The 22,414-nt window shown below is 38.3% G+C and overlaps 1 protein-coding gene and 1 long non-coding RNA gene across 2 annotated transcripts in view; both read right to left on the bottom strand.

The window, feature by feature from the left end:
- Positions 1 to 19,770, bottom strand: part of atp6v1ba (ATPase, H+ transporting, lysosomal, V1 subunit B, member a) — a 45,343-nt gene extending 25,573 nt beyond the window's left edge. The window contains exons 1-3 of the mRNA XM_077495684.1: positions 19,525 to 19,770; positions 5,741 to 5,796; positions 3,916 to 4,014 (exon numbers count right to left, since the gene is read on the bottom strand). Coding sequence (XP_077351810.1) covers positions 3,916 to 4,014; positions 5,741 to 5,796; positions 19,525 to 19,630 — 261 coding nt within the window. The 5' untranslated portion in view covers positions 19,631 to 19,770. The remainder of the gene's footprint in view (positions 1 to 3,915; positions 4,015 to 5,740; positions 5,797 to 19,524) is intronic.
- Positions 1 to 22,414, bottom strand: part of LOC144001471 (uncharacterized) — a 185,964-nt gene that overhangs the window by 92,562 nt on the left and 70,988 nt on the right. The window lies entirely within an intron of this gene.

The raw sequence follows: 22,414 nt of genomic DNA, 5'->3' as shown, positions 1-22,414 counted from the left end.
TTTGGTTCCTGATTTCTTTCAGACATCTTGCTCTTTGTCCTTTTTTTTTTTTTTTTAAATGTCTCCTGAAGTAGATTAGAGAATGTCTGAAAGGAAATCAATGTGTACAGTTGGTGAAAACATCATAGTTTTCACCAACTAAGTTATGTGAGAAATGTCCTTGGCGAAAAGCCTTTCTGATGAAAATAAGTGCCTTTTCACTAAATTATAAAAGTAACTTACTGTTGGGGAAAATAGTACAAATTTAGCTTTTCAAAGTAAAGAATTAGCATTGATGACGCCGGAGTGTCGCGCTGGCACAGTCCTCCAATCAGAGTGTCGCGCTGGCGCATTCAAACTGAAGTACCATTATACGGGCACCAGCCGACACAAACACACACATACATACTAGGGGAGCGGAGCCGGCGGCGGGCCCGAGCCGCCAGCCGTAACAACGGGAAACACGACAAACATGACGGGACATTTACGCAGGCATCACAAAGATTTAGATTTATCAAATTCAACTAGAAGTGGGAAAACAACGGTCCAACCAACTATTTCATCCTCATTTACAGTGAAACTTCCACACACTTCAGCTCGCGCGAAACGCCAGATCCATAGGTCTATTTATAGCAGCAGACCTGCAGCCTTGGAAAACGCTGGATTCAAACATTTAATTAGTGTACTTGAACCACGCTACAGTATGCCCAGCAACTGTAAATGTTGGGATATAGTTTGTTCAGGCTGTATTTGTTCCATGACTTTGGATACAATATATTTGTACACTGTTGTAACCAAAAACAGTCAATAGATGGCAGGCACCCACTGTGACTTTTTGTTTTTGTTTTTTTATTTTTTATTTTACACTTCAGTAAGAACAAGACGGTTAACTTTATATTGTAAATAAATTCTTTGAATTTGATCATTCCTGCCTAATGTCAATTATCATATATTACATAAATTTACACAAAAATAATATGGAAATTGCATCACCTATATGTAGCCGATCTTTTGAAATAAGATTTACTGTACAATGAATAGAACCAATGATCATAGACTAGCCTTAGCCTACAGAAGCATATGCCTCTGTGTTATAAAGTGGGGGAGCGGGGAAAATAAAAAATAAAAAATAAAAAAAATAAAAAAATAAAAAATCGAAAAAAAAATCGAATCGTGACCCCAAAATCGAAATTTAAATCGAATCGTGGAGTTGGCGAATCGTGACACCCCTACAAAATAGTGAAGAAGCTAGACTAAGTTGGAAAATGATCAGGTGGCGATCCACTGTGGACGAGGCAGATTAGGTTAAATTATTAAATGCAGCAATCAAACTATAGGTGCGTTTCCATTACCCTCAGTTTGGCGCAAAAGGCATGTTTCGCAAAAGTAAGCTGGTAATGGAAACACCGTATTTTCGAAAAAACTCAAATATCGCAAAAAAGTTTTTGCGCTCTCATGAGGTGGTTTTTGAGACGTATCGAAAAAGAAGTATTTCGCAAAAGTGTAATGGAAACACTTTTTGTGCATTAGTAGTCATGTGACACCCGCCCGGTCACGGAGGAAAGGACTGTAACACGTTATGTGTATTTTTTTATTAAACTTGCAATGACTATTTGTTTTGAGAATTATTAACTTCGGGTTTGTATTTTTAGTTTTACATGCTGAAGTGATTTGTATCGGCTACTGCACGTCATGAGCGTAAAAGAGAGAGAGGTGAAATCGAGCGAGACTCCTTCGAAAAGTTGAAGGAGAGGACAGCTTGAAATCCTGTCCTGCCATGTCTGGTTCATTTAGAAGAAAACATCAGAAACTTTTAACAATTTGTAAACCGCCTTTTACCCAGCTTCTGCATGGGAACAACAACATTTTAGGATTACAGGAAGTAGGAAGTCCGGTGCCACTCGCTTTCGTGTCAGAACTGCTTGCCGACTGCCGAGGGACATACACAACAACAACAACAACAACAACAACACTAAATGCCCGAAACCGCCCGATGAGGGGTGAATGTCAGAACAGCGAGGTCTCGCGAGACGGGACATTCCGAGAATTGCGCCTCAGAAGCGAAACTCTCGTCAATGGAAACACCGACAATTCGAAATTGTACTTTATCGAAATAGTACAGTATCGCTTTTATTTTTGCGAAAAAGGGTAATGGAAACGCACCTTATGACAGCAGCGCAAACAAATAATAATAAATGTAAATAAAATGAAATGATTAAAATGTGTTGAAGAAAAATCTAGCATGACTAGTTATCTGGTCCAAAACATGCTCTCAAATGACGCTCGATTCCAATCTTGTTACATATGGAGAGAAATTTGTGTCTTTATTTTCAATCAAACAAAAAAGGAATTTGCAATCAAAAAAATTTTTCAATCAAACAAAAAGGGGATTTGCAATCAAAAAAAAATTTCAATCAAACAAAAAGGGGATTTGCAACCTCAAATAAATTTTAATCAAACAAAAAAGGGTTTTCATATAAAATAAATATTTGCAAACAAAAAAAAACATTTCAAACATGGATTTGTATTTTAATAAAATCTTTTGCAAACATTTTTTTCGTTTTGTTTGCGAATCTGTTTTTTGGTTGCGAATCTGTTTTTTGATTGAAACCTGTTTTTTGGTTGCGAATCTTTTTTCACCGTGATGGTCTCTTCGTGTCTCTTCAGCTTGCTGGATCTGTAATATCAAATACATTTATGAAAGCTACAGTAACTCCAAGAACTTTTACTCATATAAAGTTTTTTCCTCTGGTTATGTACGCTTTTACCAGCAATAAAACTGCCCTGGCCTGCTCCTCTTACAGTAAACATGCATCTCGCTATGTCTACATTTTCTACCCCTTGGTCTGCTCGCACTCTAAAAGAAAAAATCTAGTCAGTGTAATTGCAAAAGTACACCTACAACTCAGATTCCCCTTCTGTTTCAATCTGACTCATACAGTAAAAAACCAGGACCAATAAATAATAATCACAGAATTATCACGAATTTAATCTCTACTTCAAACATCCAAGATTTAGGGGAAGCAGCTAGTGTAAATAAATTCGATTCCCAGCCCTGCCTGTATGTGAAACAAATGCAAAGGTTTCTTTATGAGTATAAAAAAACAACAACAAAACTTCATCCTAACAGCTATCCCAAAATAGCCGTATATTTGTGTTTTGACTGCCAACAACATAGCTTCATGACTGACTCATGTATCGGACCATCAGTTACCTAGCTAGCTAACATGGCTAAGCAATGCTGAGTGAGTGATTACGTTAATTGTAATGGTTAGAACAAATCACCGGATAAACGATAGATCAAGGGTTGCTTTTAGATAAATGTCAGATAAACAAAACGGAAAACTAGAAGTGAGGGGGGGGTCATATTTACCTCGATGCTGGCGGCGACTGGACAAAATGAACCAGGAAATAGTCAGACGAACATTGTCACACCCCCATTCCTATCTGACCAATGAAAGTTGTCGCAGCGGCTTCCAAGCTGACCAATGACAAAGCTTCTATCATCGGTTGAACGGAGGACCCCGCCCACACAACACAGAAAAAGATTTGCAACCAAAAAACAGGTTTCAATCAAAAAACAGATTCGCAACCAAAAAACAGATTCGCAACCAAAAAACAGATTTGCAAACAAAACGAAAAAAATGTTTGCAAAAGATTTTATTAAAATACAAATCCATGTTTGAAATGTTTTTTTTTGTTTGCAAATATTTATTTTATATGAAAACCCTTTTTTGTTTGATTAAAATTTATTTGAGGTTGCAAATCCCCTTTTTGTTTGATTGAATTTTTTTTTTGATTGCAAATCCCCTTTTTGTTTGATTGAAATTTTTTTTTGATTGCAAATTCCTTTTTTGTTTGATTGAAAATAAAGACACAAATTTCTCTCCATAGTTACACAGGGCCAGTCAGTTATTACGGATGGCTGTGTCTTACCTGAACAACTGCCTTGCTACCAATCACCTCCAGGACTTGACCACTCCTTTTTGTGCCATCAGGCAAGGTCAGATGAACAATTTCAGCATATCTGGGGAACTAGTTCAAACGGATAAAACACACTTACCATATGAACAAATATAATTTGTTCTCATAACTATCAATCACATGCAGAATCATTACACATACTGTTAAATATACTGACTGCTGAAATATTTTTTAATTTGAACATTTTAGAACTAGATTGAATGTCTTCAAGCTACATTTTTGTTTTTCATTGTTGGAATTATATTTCCACGCGTGTGCTACTCCAAGCAGAGCCACACTCCCCCATAAAGAGCGCACCCCGCCTGAACACAAGCACTCTCTCACATTTATGAACAGGCGTCAGAGTGAATTTAAGAATGGGGCCTCGTAATGAAATTTGTAGACACGTCTTATGACGTATTGCAGTGGTATCCAAACTACGGCCCGGGGGCCATTTGCGGCCCGCCGTCCATTTTTCAGTGGCCTGCGACATATGCTAAAAATGGCATTTGACTCGGTTCAAATAAAATAAACAAAACAAATAAACAAAACAAAAATGTTTGGAGATGGTCAAAGTAAGAAGGGAGGGTATCGAAAAACAGGTACCATTAAAAGGTTATTTTAGTTAACTAAAACTAATGAAAAAACAAAAACTAAAATTCTAAAAACAATATTGTTACCGAAATAAAATAAAAATGCAAATGCTTTTAAAAAAAACGAAAACTAACTGAAACTACATTTTATGTTTACAAAGCTAACTAAAACAAACTATAATTATAGCAAACATGTCCTTCGTTTTAGTCTTTGCTAATTAATTTAATGCATGAGCCTTTGGGGATGATTTTAAATGTGATATTTAGTAGATTTATTTTGATATAAAGTGGAATTAATGACGTTTGAAAGTATGACACACAGAAGTGACGTCATGTAGCAGCAGCCAATAGAAAAGCACCTTCAGATGACGTTGCTGCCATGGTGTTTTTTTAAATATTACGCACAAGTAATACTTTTTTTTTTTTAAACTAATACTAATACTGAAACTAACAAACCAAACTAAAACTAAGCATTTTTTTAAAGAACTAAACTAATAAAAACTAACAGAACCACCCTGAAAACTAATAAAAACTAACTCAAATGAAAATTTTCAAAACTATCATAACCCTACTGCCATATTACAAACAAATTGGTTTATATACTATAGCATTTTTCTAAACATGCAAAAGCACAAATAAATTACTTGTACAATTTTTAGGACTAAACACAACTCCCCTTCATAACATTATGTGGCCCTTGCTTCCTTTTTTTTTTAGTAAATTTTGTAACCTATTTTTATTTATTTATTTTTTTTCCTCTGAATGTTAACTATTGTTTTTTGATGCTTATGTGTTGTCTTTCCTCGTGTAAAGCACATTGAGTTGCCTTGTGTATGAAATGTGCTATACAAATAAACTTGACTTGCCTTGCCTTGCGTCCTTCTGATTTTCTGTATGTGGCCCGCAAATGAAAAAGTTTGGACACCACTGATGTTTGCAACGGTATTAAAAGCAAAATGTTGGCGAAATGATGGATTTGCGACAACAATGAATATTTATGAAGACATATGCGACACAAACGCAACATATTCCGAACCGTCGAAACCAACATTCACAGCTCAATGGGATAGGGGCTTAAATAGATTATGTTTCACAACACAATAATACAGTATGAGCCATAAAAAGTACAGAGCTATTTTAAGTTACATACATATAAAAACTTATATGATTCAAACAAACATTAAGAACATTACTAGTTGCCTCACCTTGACATTATCCAGAATGACTAAGGGTCCATTCACTCCTGACACTGTAGAATAAGCTGAAAGACAAGACAGTTCCAAAATAGTTCATTTTCTGATTTATTTCAAAAGTCTACATAACAATCAAATAGAGGTTATATAATGAATAACGCATTACAATTTTCTTTAGTGGTTGAAAGCTACCAATCAACATGTGAGCTTCCTCGCAATAATTGCAGTGAATAATCATAAGTTGACCTTTAACTGTAAGATTTGCACAGCTTTCTGCACTACATGCTCCCGGTCCAAATGTCAAAGGCAGGCAAATGTCATAAAAATGTATAAAATTCACTTGCCCACAAAGAGCATGGGCAATTATATTGATGCAAGGCAAGCTCTGACCATCTTCATAAAAGATTGCTAAATAATGGGTCATCAGTAAAGAAGGTTACAGAAAATCACTGGTAACTTAAACAACCACCACTATAAAGAAGACCTGACAGAAAAAGAATAATGGATAAAAAGTTGACGTGCCCAATAATTTCCTTGAACTACAGCTTTATTTTCACTTATTACATTTCATGGATCAGAAGAAACAAAAAGCTCCTGCACTGCCTGTAAGGTGAACATTCTCAGGTCTTTTCTGCGTGTCACTGTTCTGCAGAGGTGGGCATTCCGTCAACATTGAAGGAAGGTCTGTCAATCCGTCAATGATGGACATCCATTGTGTTGACGATTGATGGGAAACTTACTAAGCATTGACGGATGGGGGTTTTCGTCCATCAATGTAATTTGTCAATTTTGGCAGCCATAGCTACTTCTGTCATGTCTTCCACGCACCGTTGGAAGAGTATCGCAATCATGTTATGAATAAACAAACAGTACTGCAAATTATCACAGCCTGTATTGTATCACATTCTAACAGCAAAGCAAGTGTGATTAAAGTACCGGTCACTTTAGCCAGACACTAAAAATCATTATCTTTCACATCATGACAACTAAGGAACCCATATTGTTTGCTGTGCAGTCCATAGTCATGGTTTTATTAAGTGAAATCCATTGAATGGACACAATTTTGCTCAAAACATTTATGGTGCAGGCGGGAACAAAGTAATTAAAAAAACAAAAAAAACAAACAGTGATTTTGATCAAAATGGTTAAGTATTAACGGACTTTTTTTTGTCATTTTGCTTTTTCTGCGAATTGATATTAGTAACAATCGCGGTGACTGGCTCTGCTAGACAGGAAATGCAAATTAGTTGCTAGTTTTCCCCTCCAGTAACCTGCCCGAGTGATCTTTTTTTTTTTCATTCCAAAAATATATCAAAACACAAATCAAAGTTCAGACAATTGTCATTATCTTTACTACAAAAGAGACAAAAGATCCACATGAATTCAATTAACTAATTGAACTAATAAATGAGCACATCACTCATTTAATGTGGTGTAATGAAGTAATGTGATTTCATTGGCCAGCGGAGCTCTTCGCCCAGAGCAATGATTGCATTTTCTAGCTAAATAGCCAATCAGTGTTCTCCATTTGACACACTGCACTTTAATTGAAAGCATGTCTAAAATGCACAATGATTATATGACTATAAACCCTGCATTTTACTTAGATATGTTCTTGTCTGTATTTTTAACATGTTTGTAATTTTATTTCATAAAACCATGACAGTTATTGATGTCACAAACAATGACTTTCGAAGTGTGTTATGCAGTGTGTTAGTAACGCCTAGCGCATGGAGTTTGATGCAAGCCTGACAAAAAAAAAGTGGGCATTCCTGATGGAAGGTCCGTGAATCAGTCAGTGCTGGTGGGAATTCCGTCAATACTGACAGAAGGTCCGTGAATGACTCATTGGTGATTATAATGCAGTTTGACTTGTGTTATTGACAGATTGACGATGACGGAAGGGTGTCTTGACTGCTGACGATGGACGTAAACTCAAACTTCATTGACGCGCCCAATTCTGCTTTTCTGTATACCGAAAACGCTACTAACTAGGGCTGAAAGATTAATTGCATTTGCATGAAATCAAGGTTTGAGAACGAGATTACGTAATCGTGAAAAGCTGTGATTTAAATGCTCATTGAAACAGAGAGGAAGGAGGGAAAGAGCGGGGGAGCAGGAACGTCACCACTTTAACTAAAGTCTGGCGCCATAAGTGCACGTAATTTTGCTGATTTTTTTTTGTCTCATGAGATGTTGAGATGAGTGTCTAACATATTTGATATGTTTGATCTTGTTTTTAAAACAAAACACTTCACCAGAGCGGAGACGCAACGCACATGCATGCGTTGTAATTCCGGGGAGTGTCAGTCAACAAGCAGCATTGACAATCCATGACCATTCCATGGATTTTCAATGCTGCTTGTCAGTTGCGCATTGACCGACACTCCATTCAAGTCTGTGCGTGTTGTCTAGTCATGCCGGGGGTGACGTTGTGCAGCCGGAAAATTCGGCCTTCGGAGGACCCAGCCTTGTGGATTTGGTCACAACCATTGTTTACTTGTTGAAAAGTGGGCATTGATAACAACGGGAAGCAACATCAGACTGAAGGGCTGAGCTCATGGGCGATTGTGCATGTCAAGGATTAATTTTTTTTCCCCCCACTTTTGGGGGGGTCCTCTGGTATTGTTCAGGGGGCCGGGCCAAAAGTGAAGGCGGGTCGGGTCCGGCCCACGGGCCGACGCACCCCTGCCATAGAAGAAGACAGGGACAAGAAGTTATTGACCTCATTGTAGCTCACACAGGCAAGTACCGTCGAAGCACCATCTGTACATGACTTTTAAGACACTGTTACATGTGTAATGAGGATATAATGATTCGGGGTGGGAATCTTTGACTGTGTCACCATTCAATTCAAATCTGATTTTTGGCTCTGCACACAAAATGAAGAGAATTACACACAGTGCACACTTATATGCAAAAACTTTTTTTTTTTTTAGCTTGTTTCCCGAATGTAGCTAACTCAAGGCTAATGCACAATGGAAAGCGTTATTGACTCGTTAACACTAATCACTCAAAAGAACGGCTATTCATACAAGACGCTGCAGTAATGTATACAGAGAAGCATCTAAACATTACTCACTGCTTGATCTTCCTAGGGATGCTCGATTATGAAGAAAATATTAATCATGATTAATTGGGTAATAGTAAAAGGTTTGTTAAATCGTTTTTTTTATATCTTTTTTTTAAAGTAAAGTAACTTAAAGTAGTTACTTTCATAATTGAATAACTTGTAAAGTAATAAGTTACTTTTTCAGAGAAGTAACAATAACACTTTTCAAAAGTAACTTGAATAGCACTGTTCATTTCTACATTTCGACAAATAGGATTCAGGGCATTTAATTTGTGGCATGCACGAGCACCCCCTTTGTTTGGACTGGGCTTCGAAAGTTTTCAGGAGGAAGCCCTGATTAAGTGTTTAACCAACATGTGCATGTAATCTGATGTTCAAGACAGTGACAGTATTCCACAGTCTATGTCGCAATAGCGCGTGACATTGGTTTCTGCAACAAAGAGCGCCCCGTCGTCCCTCAGTCATATTACATTTTATGAAGAATCTTTTTTTTTTATCTTACTTTTTTATGCATCTTTTTCTTAAATTATCGAAGTATTCCTTCAATGAAATACAAGTGTTTAGGTCAAACCACTAAAAACAGCTAGTTTATTGTAGTCTGCCAAAAATCTTAAATGGCTTCTTATCCTTGTGGGGGGGGGGGGGAATCAGAGGTTGTTCAAGTGTTTTTAAGATTGATTTCTTTTGATTCCTTGCAACATGGCTGGTGGCACTAAGCCCGTGTGCAAGAGTGCATAACTTTTGTATGTATAGTTGCACTTTTCCCATCGTAATAAAAACATAACCAAGGCACTTCACTGTAGGTCATTATGTGCCACTGCAGTAAAAAAGTGAAGGTAGTTTGCTTTCACTTCATAACAATCACCATTACTCAATCGACTATATGTTCATGAGTTGTGAAGTAGCAACAATTCCCATTAGGTTTGGAAAACTTTCTCCACCCCTCTTTTCTACTTCAGCTCAAGTGCAGCGGTCTCTTGGCTTAGCATGCAACCGCAGTGTGGGTCACCATGCAGTCTGTTCAACTGCCAAGCCCTTTGTGAACAAAGATGTTAATTGGTCCTAATCTGCCACTAGAGGCTGTTTTGGTAGCCTGACCTCGCACCCTGAAGGACACCTTGGTGTGAAATACTGAAGAGGCCATTCAAGTGCTAGAGAAAGAGCCACATAGCATTCCAACACAATTCAATTTTCCAGCTAAAAAGGGGAATTGGGCGGCAAGGAGGTTGGAGCTGGGATGGAGATGGGGCACCACTGTTCTAACAATAAATGAGTGAAACAAAGCAGTAGCTGCTGTGATGTGCAGCTTCAAATTCGCATCTTCGCCTCCACTACAAGGGATTCCCACAGCCCCGCTCAAAGTGGGAATGCTAATTACCTTTAAAAAAATTTATAAAAAAAAAAAAACAGCACTCATGCACACCTTATCCCCCAACACACAATCACGATCATGGCATTCAGTCCGCATCCTTTGACTCATTGCACATTGTCTGTTTCTAGGTTGACGAATATGTAATTTCATGGTCGACTGTTTTACATTATTAGGGGCCGAGCAATAGTAGAGGACGTTTACAACATTTGAAATTTCCGAGTGGGCATGCCCAGTATGTATTTTTCCTGCATGCTACAACCACGTGTAATGTCACATCCAATCACCAGCAGCATTATTGGATCTTGATCACTCGATTAAAATCTGATTGATTGAATCACCATTGTTGAATTGCTCAGTTGGGAGAGTTTCCCAAATTAGGATTAGGTTTGTCATCGGGGTATGATAAACTGATGCACTAGCTGTGTCATTTTATGTATTTATGTCAAACCCAAAATGATGTAAATAAGATAAGATTTGAAATGCTCAAGTAGAAAACATCATACATCAGCTTTCAACATAAATTTGCAACTACTGCTAGCATAAAGCCGAATTCACACTCATTGCGGAACGGATGCGGTGCGTTCTCCATACGGACGCCACAAGGATTGAACCCATTCAAGTCTACGTGTCAATTCACACCAGCTTCGGTGCGGTGCGTCTGCGGTGCAGAACGACTGCGGTGATGCGGAAGATTTCCGCAAGCTTCCAGAGGCCGCATGCGGATTTGCATGAAGCTGAAGAAATTGCACGAGCCGGAAAGGAAATCGAGCGTCTTGCATTAAGGTAAATCCGGTATATTTCAAAATAAAACCGTTTGCGAACTCGTTTTTTGGGGAGGGAAGCTAGCTAGCTGCATAGCATGACATCAGTCGGACATTTAAGACAAAAAATAAGCTCAGAATAAATTAAACACGACAAAATGACACTCTTTAAACACAAAAAGTAATTACCCATGGAGAACAGCCATGGTAGAAGTCCCAGAAATAATGTCCAAATAACATATCGATGTGACAACAGGCAAGCGTGGCTATTGTTTACAAATAGGACTCTATATACACGGTTGTTATTGGGTGAACTCAACACGCCAGCGTGAACCCCACATGATCTTGTTGTCTGTCGGGAGGAGACTTCCGGACATGCAACGCACGCGGTGTGAATTGCAGTCCTTGCGGCATCTATACGGCCGCCGTACGGGAAACGCACCGCGTCCGTTACGCAGCCAGTGTGAATTGGGCTTAAGTGAAGTGCCCCTGTGGGACAGAAGAGTGGAAGTGGTTTTTGGCGTCACCGTACAAAGGGGCCATAGTGTTACAAAAAACACATGATCCACTGAAGTCTAGGAGATTGTACAACACATTAGATGGAGTTGATTGATTAGAGATAAATACTTCATTGATCTGGTTAGGACAGTTAACGTAACATGTAAGACGGCAATTCTAAGTACGCTGAGGTTTTGTGCAACTGCAGAATAAGAATTTTTTTTTTCCAAATACAGTATATTGCTTGAATTCTGAATTGTATGAATTCAGGTTACGCTGCAACTGTATGGAGGACCAAAAGTGCCAAAATTAAATAAATAAATACACCATTAAATAATTAAATAAAAATGTCATTAATTAATTAATTAAATGTGTCATTAATTAATTTCCCTGTGATTATTTAACTATTTATATATTTATTTATGTATATATTTATTTATGTATATATTATTTATGTATTTATTTATATATTTATTTATTTATTCATTCATTTATTTATTTCTCTATTTAATTATTTCATGGTCGCTGTTTTGCGGTGTTTCGTGAATTTATTTTATCTGTCAAGCTCGCCCGTCAAAGTTAGTGGGCGGGGCTGAGGCCTGATTCACTCAAATCTTGTCTAAGCGACTGCTTCGGCCTGAAGTGGTTGTCAACATGTCGGCTATGGTGATGGATTTTTTTGCTGATATAGAGTGATCGAGGCTTGTTGTTGTGCAAAACCAACATCAAAATAAAAGCGATATTTCTTTTATTTCGATAAAGTACAATTTTGCCTTGTAGGCGTTTCCATTGAAGAGTAATTTGCTTCTGAGGCGTAGTTCTCGTAATGTCCCGCCTCAACTCTCTCTCTCGAGATCTCGCAGTTCATGTAGGCGGTCGCATCATGCAATGTCACGAGAATAAATTGTTTGCGTGTTTCAGACTTGATACATTTAAGGGATTTTAAATATATCTCAAATTCTATTAAAAAATATTATAGATAGATGCAGGGAGATTTAAGAAGTCTTTGTTTATGATGCCTGGAAACAGCAGTGGCGCGGGCAGCAAGTCAAACAGCGACATCTGCTGGCTTTTAGGTCCACACGTTTGGAATGTGATAGAGTTTACTGTTTGTATGTTGTTAATTTAATGTTTTAATTGTTTTTGTATGTTTGATTTGTATTCCATGTTGGCAACAGCAGTTTTCATTGCAAGCGATTTTTTTTTTTAAAGTGCTCTCAAAATAAAGTTGAGCTGAATTTAAATTTGCTACTATTGTTAGTAACGTTTTACATACATAAATGCAAATTTTGTTTTGTGTGTGTTTTTTGTTTGTTTTTTTTGCAATGTTTTGATCGCTTTGGTGATGTTTGTTGTTGGACTTGCAGCAGTTGTTCAATAGAGCATTTTGCACCGTTGTGGCTTCTCGCTGAGCCACTGATCCTGTACTTCCTTTTCTCTGTGACCGGGCGGAGTCACATGACTAGTAGGAAATGCGGAAAAAAAGTGCTTCTGTTAAAATTTTGCGAAGAACTACCATTTCAGCACGTCTCAAAAAGCACCTAATAAAAGCGGAAATCTAATGTCTAATCAATGGAAACGCACCTATTTAGGTGAAAAGCGCCACCCAGCCTATCAATTGTGTTTAGTGGCTACTCACTCCGCATCAATTGACTATTCTGAAATGGATTTGCCTTGACTTGGTGAGCAGATTGACCAATCAGGTGTTAGGACCCGCCCACTAACTTTGACGGGCGATTTTGACAGATAAAATAAAATTCATGAAACACCGCAACACAGTGACCATGAAATAATTAAATAGAGAAATAAATGAATAAATAAAAAAATGAATAAATGAATGAATGAATTAATTAATTGATTAATTGATTAATTGATTAATTAATAATCATAGTGAATTTAATTAATTAATGACACATTTAATTAATTAATGACACTTTTATTTAATTATTTAATGGTGTATTTATTTATTTAATGTTGGCACTTTTGGTCCTCCATACAACTGTAATCCTGGAAACTCATAATTTGATGCTTTAACAAAATCAACTACAAACCCCCAGTTGAAAAATAGAACATTTAGAATCACCACTGTCAAAAGAGACATAAAAAAAAAACTACAGGGAAGTTGAGTAATGGAATAGGGGATTTCTTTAGATAAGAAGTACACTGTTCCTGTGGCTTTCTTCCTGTTCTTGGTGACATAAATAAGACAGACAGAAGCAAAAAATACAACAAACCCCCCCCCCCCCCAAAAAAACCCAGCCTTTTTCCCCTGCTCTAAAAAGCAAGTTGCTTTAGGCTAATTAGAATAGAAATTAGGTAACTTTTATAGAACGACTTTGGTAGTGACAGATGAGGATTTAAATTATCACAACGATGTGATTACCATTAATTAAATCTTCACAAAAGCCATACAGTGACTTGCTCTATGTCTTTTCATGGCACTTCATGTCAGAATGCACCACTAAAACAAAGGCCACCATTTCATGGACTAATAGCTTTTGTCCCATTTGACACGAGAGACAAAGGCCTCCAGAAATAAAAGATGTAGTATGATGAAAAATGTCATTTGTTTATTTTGTTGTTCTATTTCAGAATGGCTTTTAAACATTTGCATCTCTAAGAGCTCTGACAAGTCAAGAAAAATGTCACAAAAAACATCTTTATATTGATCTTATGAACTGTTTGACGTGTACACATGTCAATGTCCAAGTATTTTAATGCTTTCTTTCAGAATTTGCATATTAATAGCACGGTGATCCACATTTTATTTGTGTCTGACAGAGACCAAGATTAACATCTACCAAAGTGATAGAAAAGAAAGTAAAGGCCATAGTAATAGTAACAGTAAATAGTAATAGTAATAGTAGCCAGAGTAAAGAAAGAAAGGTTGACATGGTTATGTTCACTCTGGAAATGTAATTTGCAGATGGTCCCTAACCTGGACAGTAAACATCCGGCTGACTTTTATTCGACAGGCCATGCTACAAGTCGTGTGCTAAGCACGCTTTAGCCCACATTAGAAGAGGCCATTCCCCACCGCCACACGCCCACACGGAATGACATGAAACCTGGCATGGTGAGGATTTTACTCTGATCAGAATTGGCACAGTATTTGGGATAGAAGACAGCCTTTTTCTTGTCAATCACGTCAGCAAACTCTCATTCAAATAAACAAAGGCGGCTATTGTTTACGCACGGGTCATCACGATCACGTGACAAGGATAATGCCGTTCACCATGGTATGTTCTTATGTTGATACTTAAATCGGTTGAAAATAAAATTCAGGGAATAAGATACCAAAGATACTTGCACTTTTATTCTTTATATACAATGCATAATCCAATACTGGAAGATGAGTTATAGGTTTTGTATCGCTTTAAAGTTTTGGTACTTGCATCTTTCAAATGTCCATAGCAACCCTTACCTTAGGAAAAAAGATATAAACCTGAAATTTTCAGGAACTGTTAAAATATCAGTGGAAAGTCAATTCCACTCGCAGGTAAGGCCATCGTCCCTTTAAATGTTTTGGAAGTTTGACCTCTCAACAGATGAAATCAGCCTCAACTTTGAAGACCACATTCAGCTTACAATTCATCTTCCGAGGCATCAGCCAAAGTTTGGTTATTTTATTGTTGTTCCTTGTGGTATTTTCTTGTTTAAATTTGCTCATAATAACCGCAGTGGGACATTTGATTTAATAATTTTGTGCGAATTAAAAGTTTATTTGCAATTTGGTGAGGCCTGTGAGTAAGTTTATTGATAACATCATGGATGTTATGTCTCAAATGCTTTTGGTCACACAAAGGAAATGAAAATGTTATGATGGTTAAGAAACACAACAAAACTGCAGTGTTTCCGTTGTATTCATTCAGCAGCGGCGCAGCGCTGCTACTTCAATTTGAAAGTGCGCATTTTGTGTGTGCGAGTTCTGAAGACATCCTTTCAGTCAAGAATCGGGGCAAATTTTTGCAGTGTTAACGCTCGTTCCTGGTTTATGGCCGATGTTATCATACAATGCGGATCCGCGTTTATTTTGAAACGCGCCAAACGGCGTTCGGAACGCCACTTTTAAACACCAGACGGTGTTCGGAACTCCACTTCATCCGCCTAGCGAACAGCACTTGCCGTAATTATGATAATGAACCTAATTAGCTCGCCGCCTGCAGTTTTGGCGAACCAAGGAAATGGAGGCTTTTTCAGCCAATAAGAGCACGCCAAAACCTTTTCCTTCCCAGCCAAGGCATTAGTAGAAGACCACCAGTTACAGTTCCAGTCTGTAGACCAGGTTGCGACTTTACAAGGGTCGCTGGGGTGCTGGAGCCTATCCCATCTGGCTACAGGCAGTAGGCTGGGTACACCCTGAAGTGGTTGCCAGCCAATTGCAGCGCACACAGGGACGAACAACCACTCACACTCACAAGCACACCTAGGGACAAGATGGGACCCAGAGAAGATGTTGGGTTTATAACCTCAATTAAAATTGTAATTGTCCCGAATAACAAAAAAAATGAAATATAATAAAAAAATTAATTTAAAAAAATATCAAGATTGTATTCTTTAGCCACATCACCCAGCCCTGGCTGCAGCTTATTATAAACACTGTGACCAGATCAGGGGCTGCGGCAGTTTAGAAATATGTTTTACAGAAAAAGGCTTGGCAGAAGAATTAAAGCATTTCAGAGGTAGGGTGGTTAGGTGTAAGTACAAGGGCTACATCACATACATACCCTTGTCCTAGCAGTAAGATGGGACAAGGTCCATTAAGTAATTTTCTTCTTGTTCTCAAATAGGCTTTTAGTCCATACTTGCTTCTCTCATACTTGCATAAAGGCACAGAAAAAAAAACAGAAAAAAAACCAAACATGTTTCTGATGGTCTGTTCAACAAGAGAAATCGATGTTAGGGAACAGGTTAAAAACGTTTTGAAGACTCAAACTAAGTAATCTATAAGGTCATATATTAGGGAAGCAACGGTTCTTGTTCTTAGACCGAACCGTTCACCCTGCACGGGACAAGACCCACTTATGGACTGTGGGTTTGCGGTTCTGCAACAAATTCTGCATTGATGCTTTACACGCCACTGTGTGTGTACGTGCATGTCCAGTGTCCTGCTGCAGAAAAGCCCTCCCTGCGAGCTAATGTCCAATCACTGTTGCAGTTCCGCCCACTCAACCCCTCACACAGAATAGAAGCGGGAAAACAAAATGGCAAGCAGAGAACGGCAGAGTTGACAGACCAAAGTTAGCGATAGTAGAATAATTTCGGCTTTGTTTTCCAATGCAACGATGAGGGAGTGAAAACACCGAACAGAAAATTTTACTGTCTGTAAACGTTGCTTGAAACATGTTCCAGGACAAATATAAAGTGAAAATTGTTGTATTCATAACTAGCCATGGGTAGTGTTACACGGGGTACCGGTACCAATACCGTACCTTGACATTTTGGCATCAAATTGATATTTTGGCGTCAAAAATACCTCGGCAATTTTTTTTTTTGTACCGGTACTTAAAATTTTTTTTTTTTTAAAAATAAAAAAAAATACGAGACAGCCCGCCAATTTTGTTTTAAAGGCAGGTATACACAACACACGCATACATGCGTGCCTGTCTGTCTACCGAATCCGATATGTTGAAAACGCCTCTTTCGCCGTGGTTGCGAGAGGGCGCAGGAGGATGGCTTCATGCACTTAACACGGAAGCCCTCGCTGGCCGTCCACTCCTCATTGAGAAGCATGATGCACTAGTATCATATGGAACATTTTTTTCTTACACCTTGCTAAACAGGTATTGTGCCAAAAAGTACTTACCATCGTAAAAAAAGCACACAAATAAAATGTATCCCACCCCATGCCGCGGGAGCGCGCACGCAGAGTGGAAGACACACGACATTACTGCCTACGCATGTTTTCAATAAAGACGTGAAAAACACGCGTGTTGTTTTTGATTTTCAGTTTTAGAAACATTTTGTAACAAGAGCAAATGTTTTTTTGCAGAGAAACAGAAGAAGCAATTTATCATGCATTCATCGTTACCGAGGTAAAACTGCCCAATTTATCGGGATATTGATTTTAGGTCATATCGCCCAGCCCTATTCTTTTGTCAGTTTTAATATTGCTACTTTTGCTGATGTTTTAGATTCTTGTCGAAGTACCGTTTCAGTACCGGTATCGAGGTATGTTATGCAGGTATAGTATCGAAGTCAAAATTTTGGTATGGTGACAACACTAGTCATGGGGACCCTTCTGAACGATTTAACAATTGAATAGTTGCACAAAAAATAAATTAATGAAAAATATTTGAATGGTAGACTAAAAATAAGTTGAATTACTTAAGAAAAGGAAGTTTTTGTCAATTAATTGTTTACAGTTGAACAAAAAGGCGGAAAATGAAATTATTGCGGTTGGGTATTTTTCATGTCCGGACCCTGGGCAATAGGGCTGATCGGGTAAGTGGATCTCTTGCCAATGGGGTAGATGCCATGGACTCCCAACTTCCGGGTTTCACGTCAGCGCCGTTTGCGGCTAATGCTGGCCAAGTTCCAACACTCGCACCCCCACTCCTGCGCCCCCCAACCACGTGCTCCCACCCATGGCGTTTCAGCTCTATGAAATGCTTCGGACAACTGAGACAGACCCACTACACACTCACACCCGTCGACAGGAATGTGCAACCGAGGGGCACAAGGGCGGAAGTACAAGTAACGGGACGCGGCCCACACGTTGTAAACAGGAAGTGGAAACAGAGCTGGTGTGTGAAACCCGGTTGGGGTTGGTCTTGCTATAATTGTGATACATACAGTACTGACACTTTTGTCTTTACTGTTATATTTAATACATAGGAATATCTTGTGTACCCATCTCTTCACTAATATACGTGGATACTCTGCAGAATATAGTTTATGCCTCACGCTGTAAGAATAAACGCAACAGAAAAGACAAAAAAAAAATAAAATAAAAGAAAAAAAAGAAAAAAAAGGAGGCCTACTAAGAACATCTGAAATGCATTTGGGGATATTCAGGGGCCATTTAAATTGTGATAGGTGTGTTGGCTGACTCACACGCTATTAATCAGAAATTAGGGTTGACTTCATCAAGTCACCTGCCCTCATAAAACACATTCTGGATACAATACAGCAAGAGCTGAGCCAGGCCCTATTGTCCAACAGATTGACAGTTTTGTCAATTTTCTGTTTATTTATTTTTTGTTAATAACAATGCACACCAAATAGTGCACATTAAGGAGTACCGTAAGTATGTAATGAGCTTTGCATTAGTACTGTAGCAGCTACCGCAATGATTAATACTGTCAGTCACGTGACCTTGTGCTCTGGACGCTCGTGATCGTGTCACATGACAAATCATCGTCATCATTCAATCTTCACCAAACTACCGTTAAAATATTTTTATAGGAAAGGTACCTCACAAACAGCAATGTAACACCCTCATCAAAATTATTAAAAAAAAAAAAAAAAAAAAAAAAAAAAAGGGTCTTCTCGACGATGGCTTAAACCGCAACACCGGATACTGACAGCCATGACAGAAGCTTAACACTCGGAGGCCAAAGAATGTAGCACATTAATCCCGACATCAAATGAAAATATTAACACTTCATTCTCAAATTTCAACAGTGACGTGTGTGTAGCCGCTTGACGCTTGCCAAAATACGTTAGCCACCTTGAACAATAGCTTGTTGCAATGTAGCTTAGCCGATATACTACTGGATATGAATGGCACGATTCCCAATTTTGTCAAAAACAAATACAGGCACGAAGCAAATGTACCCAAAACAGTAATGCATTATGTAAGTTTACGTTTTGTTGCCGTCAACCTAATAGCTGTCTTTTTTTAATTCATTTAATCACAATTTCAAATTACACATATGACAGAGCAGCAATAGGCTATATTGTTTTTTGTTTCAACGCATAAACCTTGTTACAGGCTATCCTTTACGTCAATACTGGAGCAAAATCGGGAGAGATGATCATTTTCACCCTCTACTGTATACATGTATCTGGCAAATGTAACATGACATCTGTGTTAGCCTATAGCTACAATAGCAGCTAAGTAGCAGCTTGAAATAGTCACTGTACGTACTTAGCCTTGGTTGAGAGATGTAATTTCTGGTCACAGCTTGAGTGTGCGTCCTCGCTGCTGCTGCCAAGCCGTTGTCCATCGCCCTGTTTGCCACCAATGTTGCCATTGCCGGATAAATTTACGGCAAATTGAGAAAGATACCGGTGAGTTTTAGCTAACTGGTGCTGCACAACACAGATGATTGCGGAGGGCTGGTCATATGACTGTCTAAGCGGATGACAGTGGTTGAGTTGAAACCCTAGCGAGCGGCACTGTTTAAGCGCGTCACCGAATCTTTCTCTTAAAAAAAAATAAAATAAAATAAAAAAAAATGAAAAAATAAAATAAAATAAATAATAATAATAATAATAATAATAAATAAAAAGAAAGAAAGAAAGAAAGAAAGAAAGAAAGAAAGAAAAGAGAAGAAAAAGAAAGAAAGAAATTGGTGTGCGGTTTGTGTGTCAGTGTCAAGTCAAGTCATCTTTATTTATACTGTTCCCTCGTTTTCCACTGGGGTTAGGTTCCAAAAAATACCCGCAATAAATGAAATCCGCGAAGTAGTTAGCTTTATGTTTGACATTTATTATCAATGTTTTAAGGCTCTAAAACCCCTCACCAAACTGTTTATACACTTTTCTCATCGAGACATTTACATTTGATCACATTTCACTGTCTTCTTTTAACATTATCAATGTTCAAAACCTTCATAGATTTTAAAAAATTGGTACATTACTGTAAAAAAGAAAAAAAGAAAAGAAAAATTGCACACAAAAAATCTGCGATACAGCGAGATCTTATTTTCTGACAGTTTAACATAAAAGACATCTTTTGATGCTGAAAGTTAGGGAAATTTTGGACTTCAATTTAAAAAAACAAACAAACAAACAAACAAAAACCAATTTTACCTATGGGTATGTGTTTACAACATAACATAACATTTGTGTGAATATTCATTATTTGAAGGCATATAACTCCCCAAGTCAAAGCAAATTTTCCGTTAGCCCTATACTTTACATCATTTGCCTGTGAAGGTCTGCTTGCATTTTCTTATAAATGTTTTTTGTGCACTTCAACCTCCTGCATGGACTCCAGCAATTTAGTTTCATCTTCCTACATGTCAAGGACTGCACCTCTCACCCGTAAATTTTAAAGGGAATGAGAAGAGACGCTTTAATTGACGAGGAATTAAGTTGGCTGTGTTAACACTTCACACCAACAACAACTTGCGCCGGGTATGTAAATATTGACCTGGGAATAAGCTGAGATATGAACAGTCACTTGTTAGTGAGGCAAACATACGAACCATTGCCATGCTGCCATTGAACGACAGTAAATATACAACCCCTAGCAAAAAGTATGGAATCAACAGTCTTGGACGAGCACTCACTCAGACGTTTTATACTGTAGATCAAACTCAGATAAAAAGCATGAAACAGTCGTAAGGTCTTTCCAAAGTGCAACATCAGCTTTCAGAAACACTGAAAGAAATGAAGAAAAAACATTGTTCTGGTCAGTAAATGTTGCTTTTATAGAGCACGTGCAGTGAAATAAATATGGAATCACTCCATTCTGAGAAAAGAAATATGGAATCACTCCATTTTGAGCAGAAAATAAGGACACACCCAGTCAATTTCCTTTCCTTAAAGGAACAGTTCGGATTTTTTGACATGAATCTGTATTTCATCCTCACCTCCAGTGTGTGCGATCATCACTGACTTACCCCTGACAGTGTTCTGTGACACGAGTTCTGGTCCGGTGTTGGTCGAGAGGACGGTCGTCCGGCAAGTTGACTTGGGTCACCGAAATAAAGCGTTTATCTTCTAAAAACAATTAGTGTTCAAAAGAGTGACACATTTGCATCACTAAACTCCTTTCTGAAAAAAGTCAGACGCCATTACCGCCAGGCACTATTTTTTTGTTCGTTCGTATCACGCATCCAGCTGATAGACGCGCACTAATCTACAAGTTGTTTGTCTTTACATGTGGATAAGCTGTCTGCAGCGCGTCGATCAGCTGTCTACAGGGCGACACGCAGTGATACGAACAAACAGAAAAATAGTGCCCGGCGGTAATGGCGTCTGACTTTTTTTCAGAAAGGAGTTGAGTGATGCAAATGTATCACTCTTTTGAACACTAATTGTTTTTTAGAAGATAAACGCTTTATTTCGGTGACCCAAGTAAACCTGCCGGACTACTGTCCTCTCGACCAACACCGGACCAGTACTCGTGTCACAGAACGCTGTCAGGGGTAAGTCAGTGCTAATCGCACACACTGGAGGTGAGGATGAAATAGAGATTCATGTCAAAAAATCCGAACTGTTCCTTTAATTGGGCACCTGCCTCAAATTACATCTGCTTGTTAGTCAGCTGTTAAAAACTGTGCAGTTATCATACCTTGGAGGGCTGCTGGACCAAGTGGATTGGCAAGAATCATGGCTCCAACAAGGGAGATATCTTTTGAGACCAAAGACAGGATTATCAAACTTCTTGAAGAAGGTAACTCTACACATAATGATGTGGGCTGTTCACAGTCAGCTGTATCGAAGATCTGGACCAAGAACAAACAGCATGGGAAGGTTGATAAAGTCAAGCGTACTGGTAGACCAAGGAAGACAAACAACTAATATGTCCTCAAAACAAAAGACAAATGGAGAAGAAATGGGGGGAAGCTGGAGTCACTGTATATGACAGAACTGTGCAAAATCCCTTCAAGGAAATGGGATTTACATACAGAAAAGCTTAAAGGAAACCATCATTGACGCTTAAACAAAAAAGAACAAGACTGCAGTGGGCTAAGGAGAGGCAATCATGGACTGTGGATGACTGGATGAAGGTTATCGTCAGTGATGAGTCACGAATCTGCATTGGACAAGGTGATGACACTGGAACTTTTGTTTGGTGCCGTTCC

This window comes from Festucalex cinctus, chromosome 14, assembly GCF_051991245.1.
Source record: "Festucalex cinctus isolate MCC-2025b chromosome 14, RoL_Fcin_1.0, whole genome shotgun sequence".
Lineage (NCBI taxonomy): Eukaryota > Metazoa > Chordata > Actinopteri > Syngnathiformes > Syngnathidae > Festucalex > Festucalex cinctus.
Note: the sequence above shows the minus strand (reverse complement) of the source record. Positions and strands in the feature narration are given on the sequence as shown.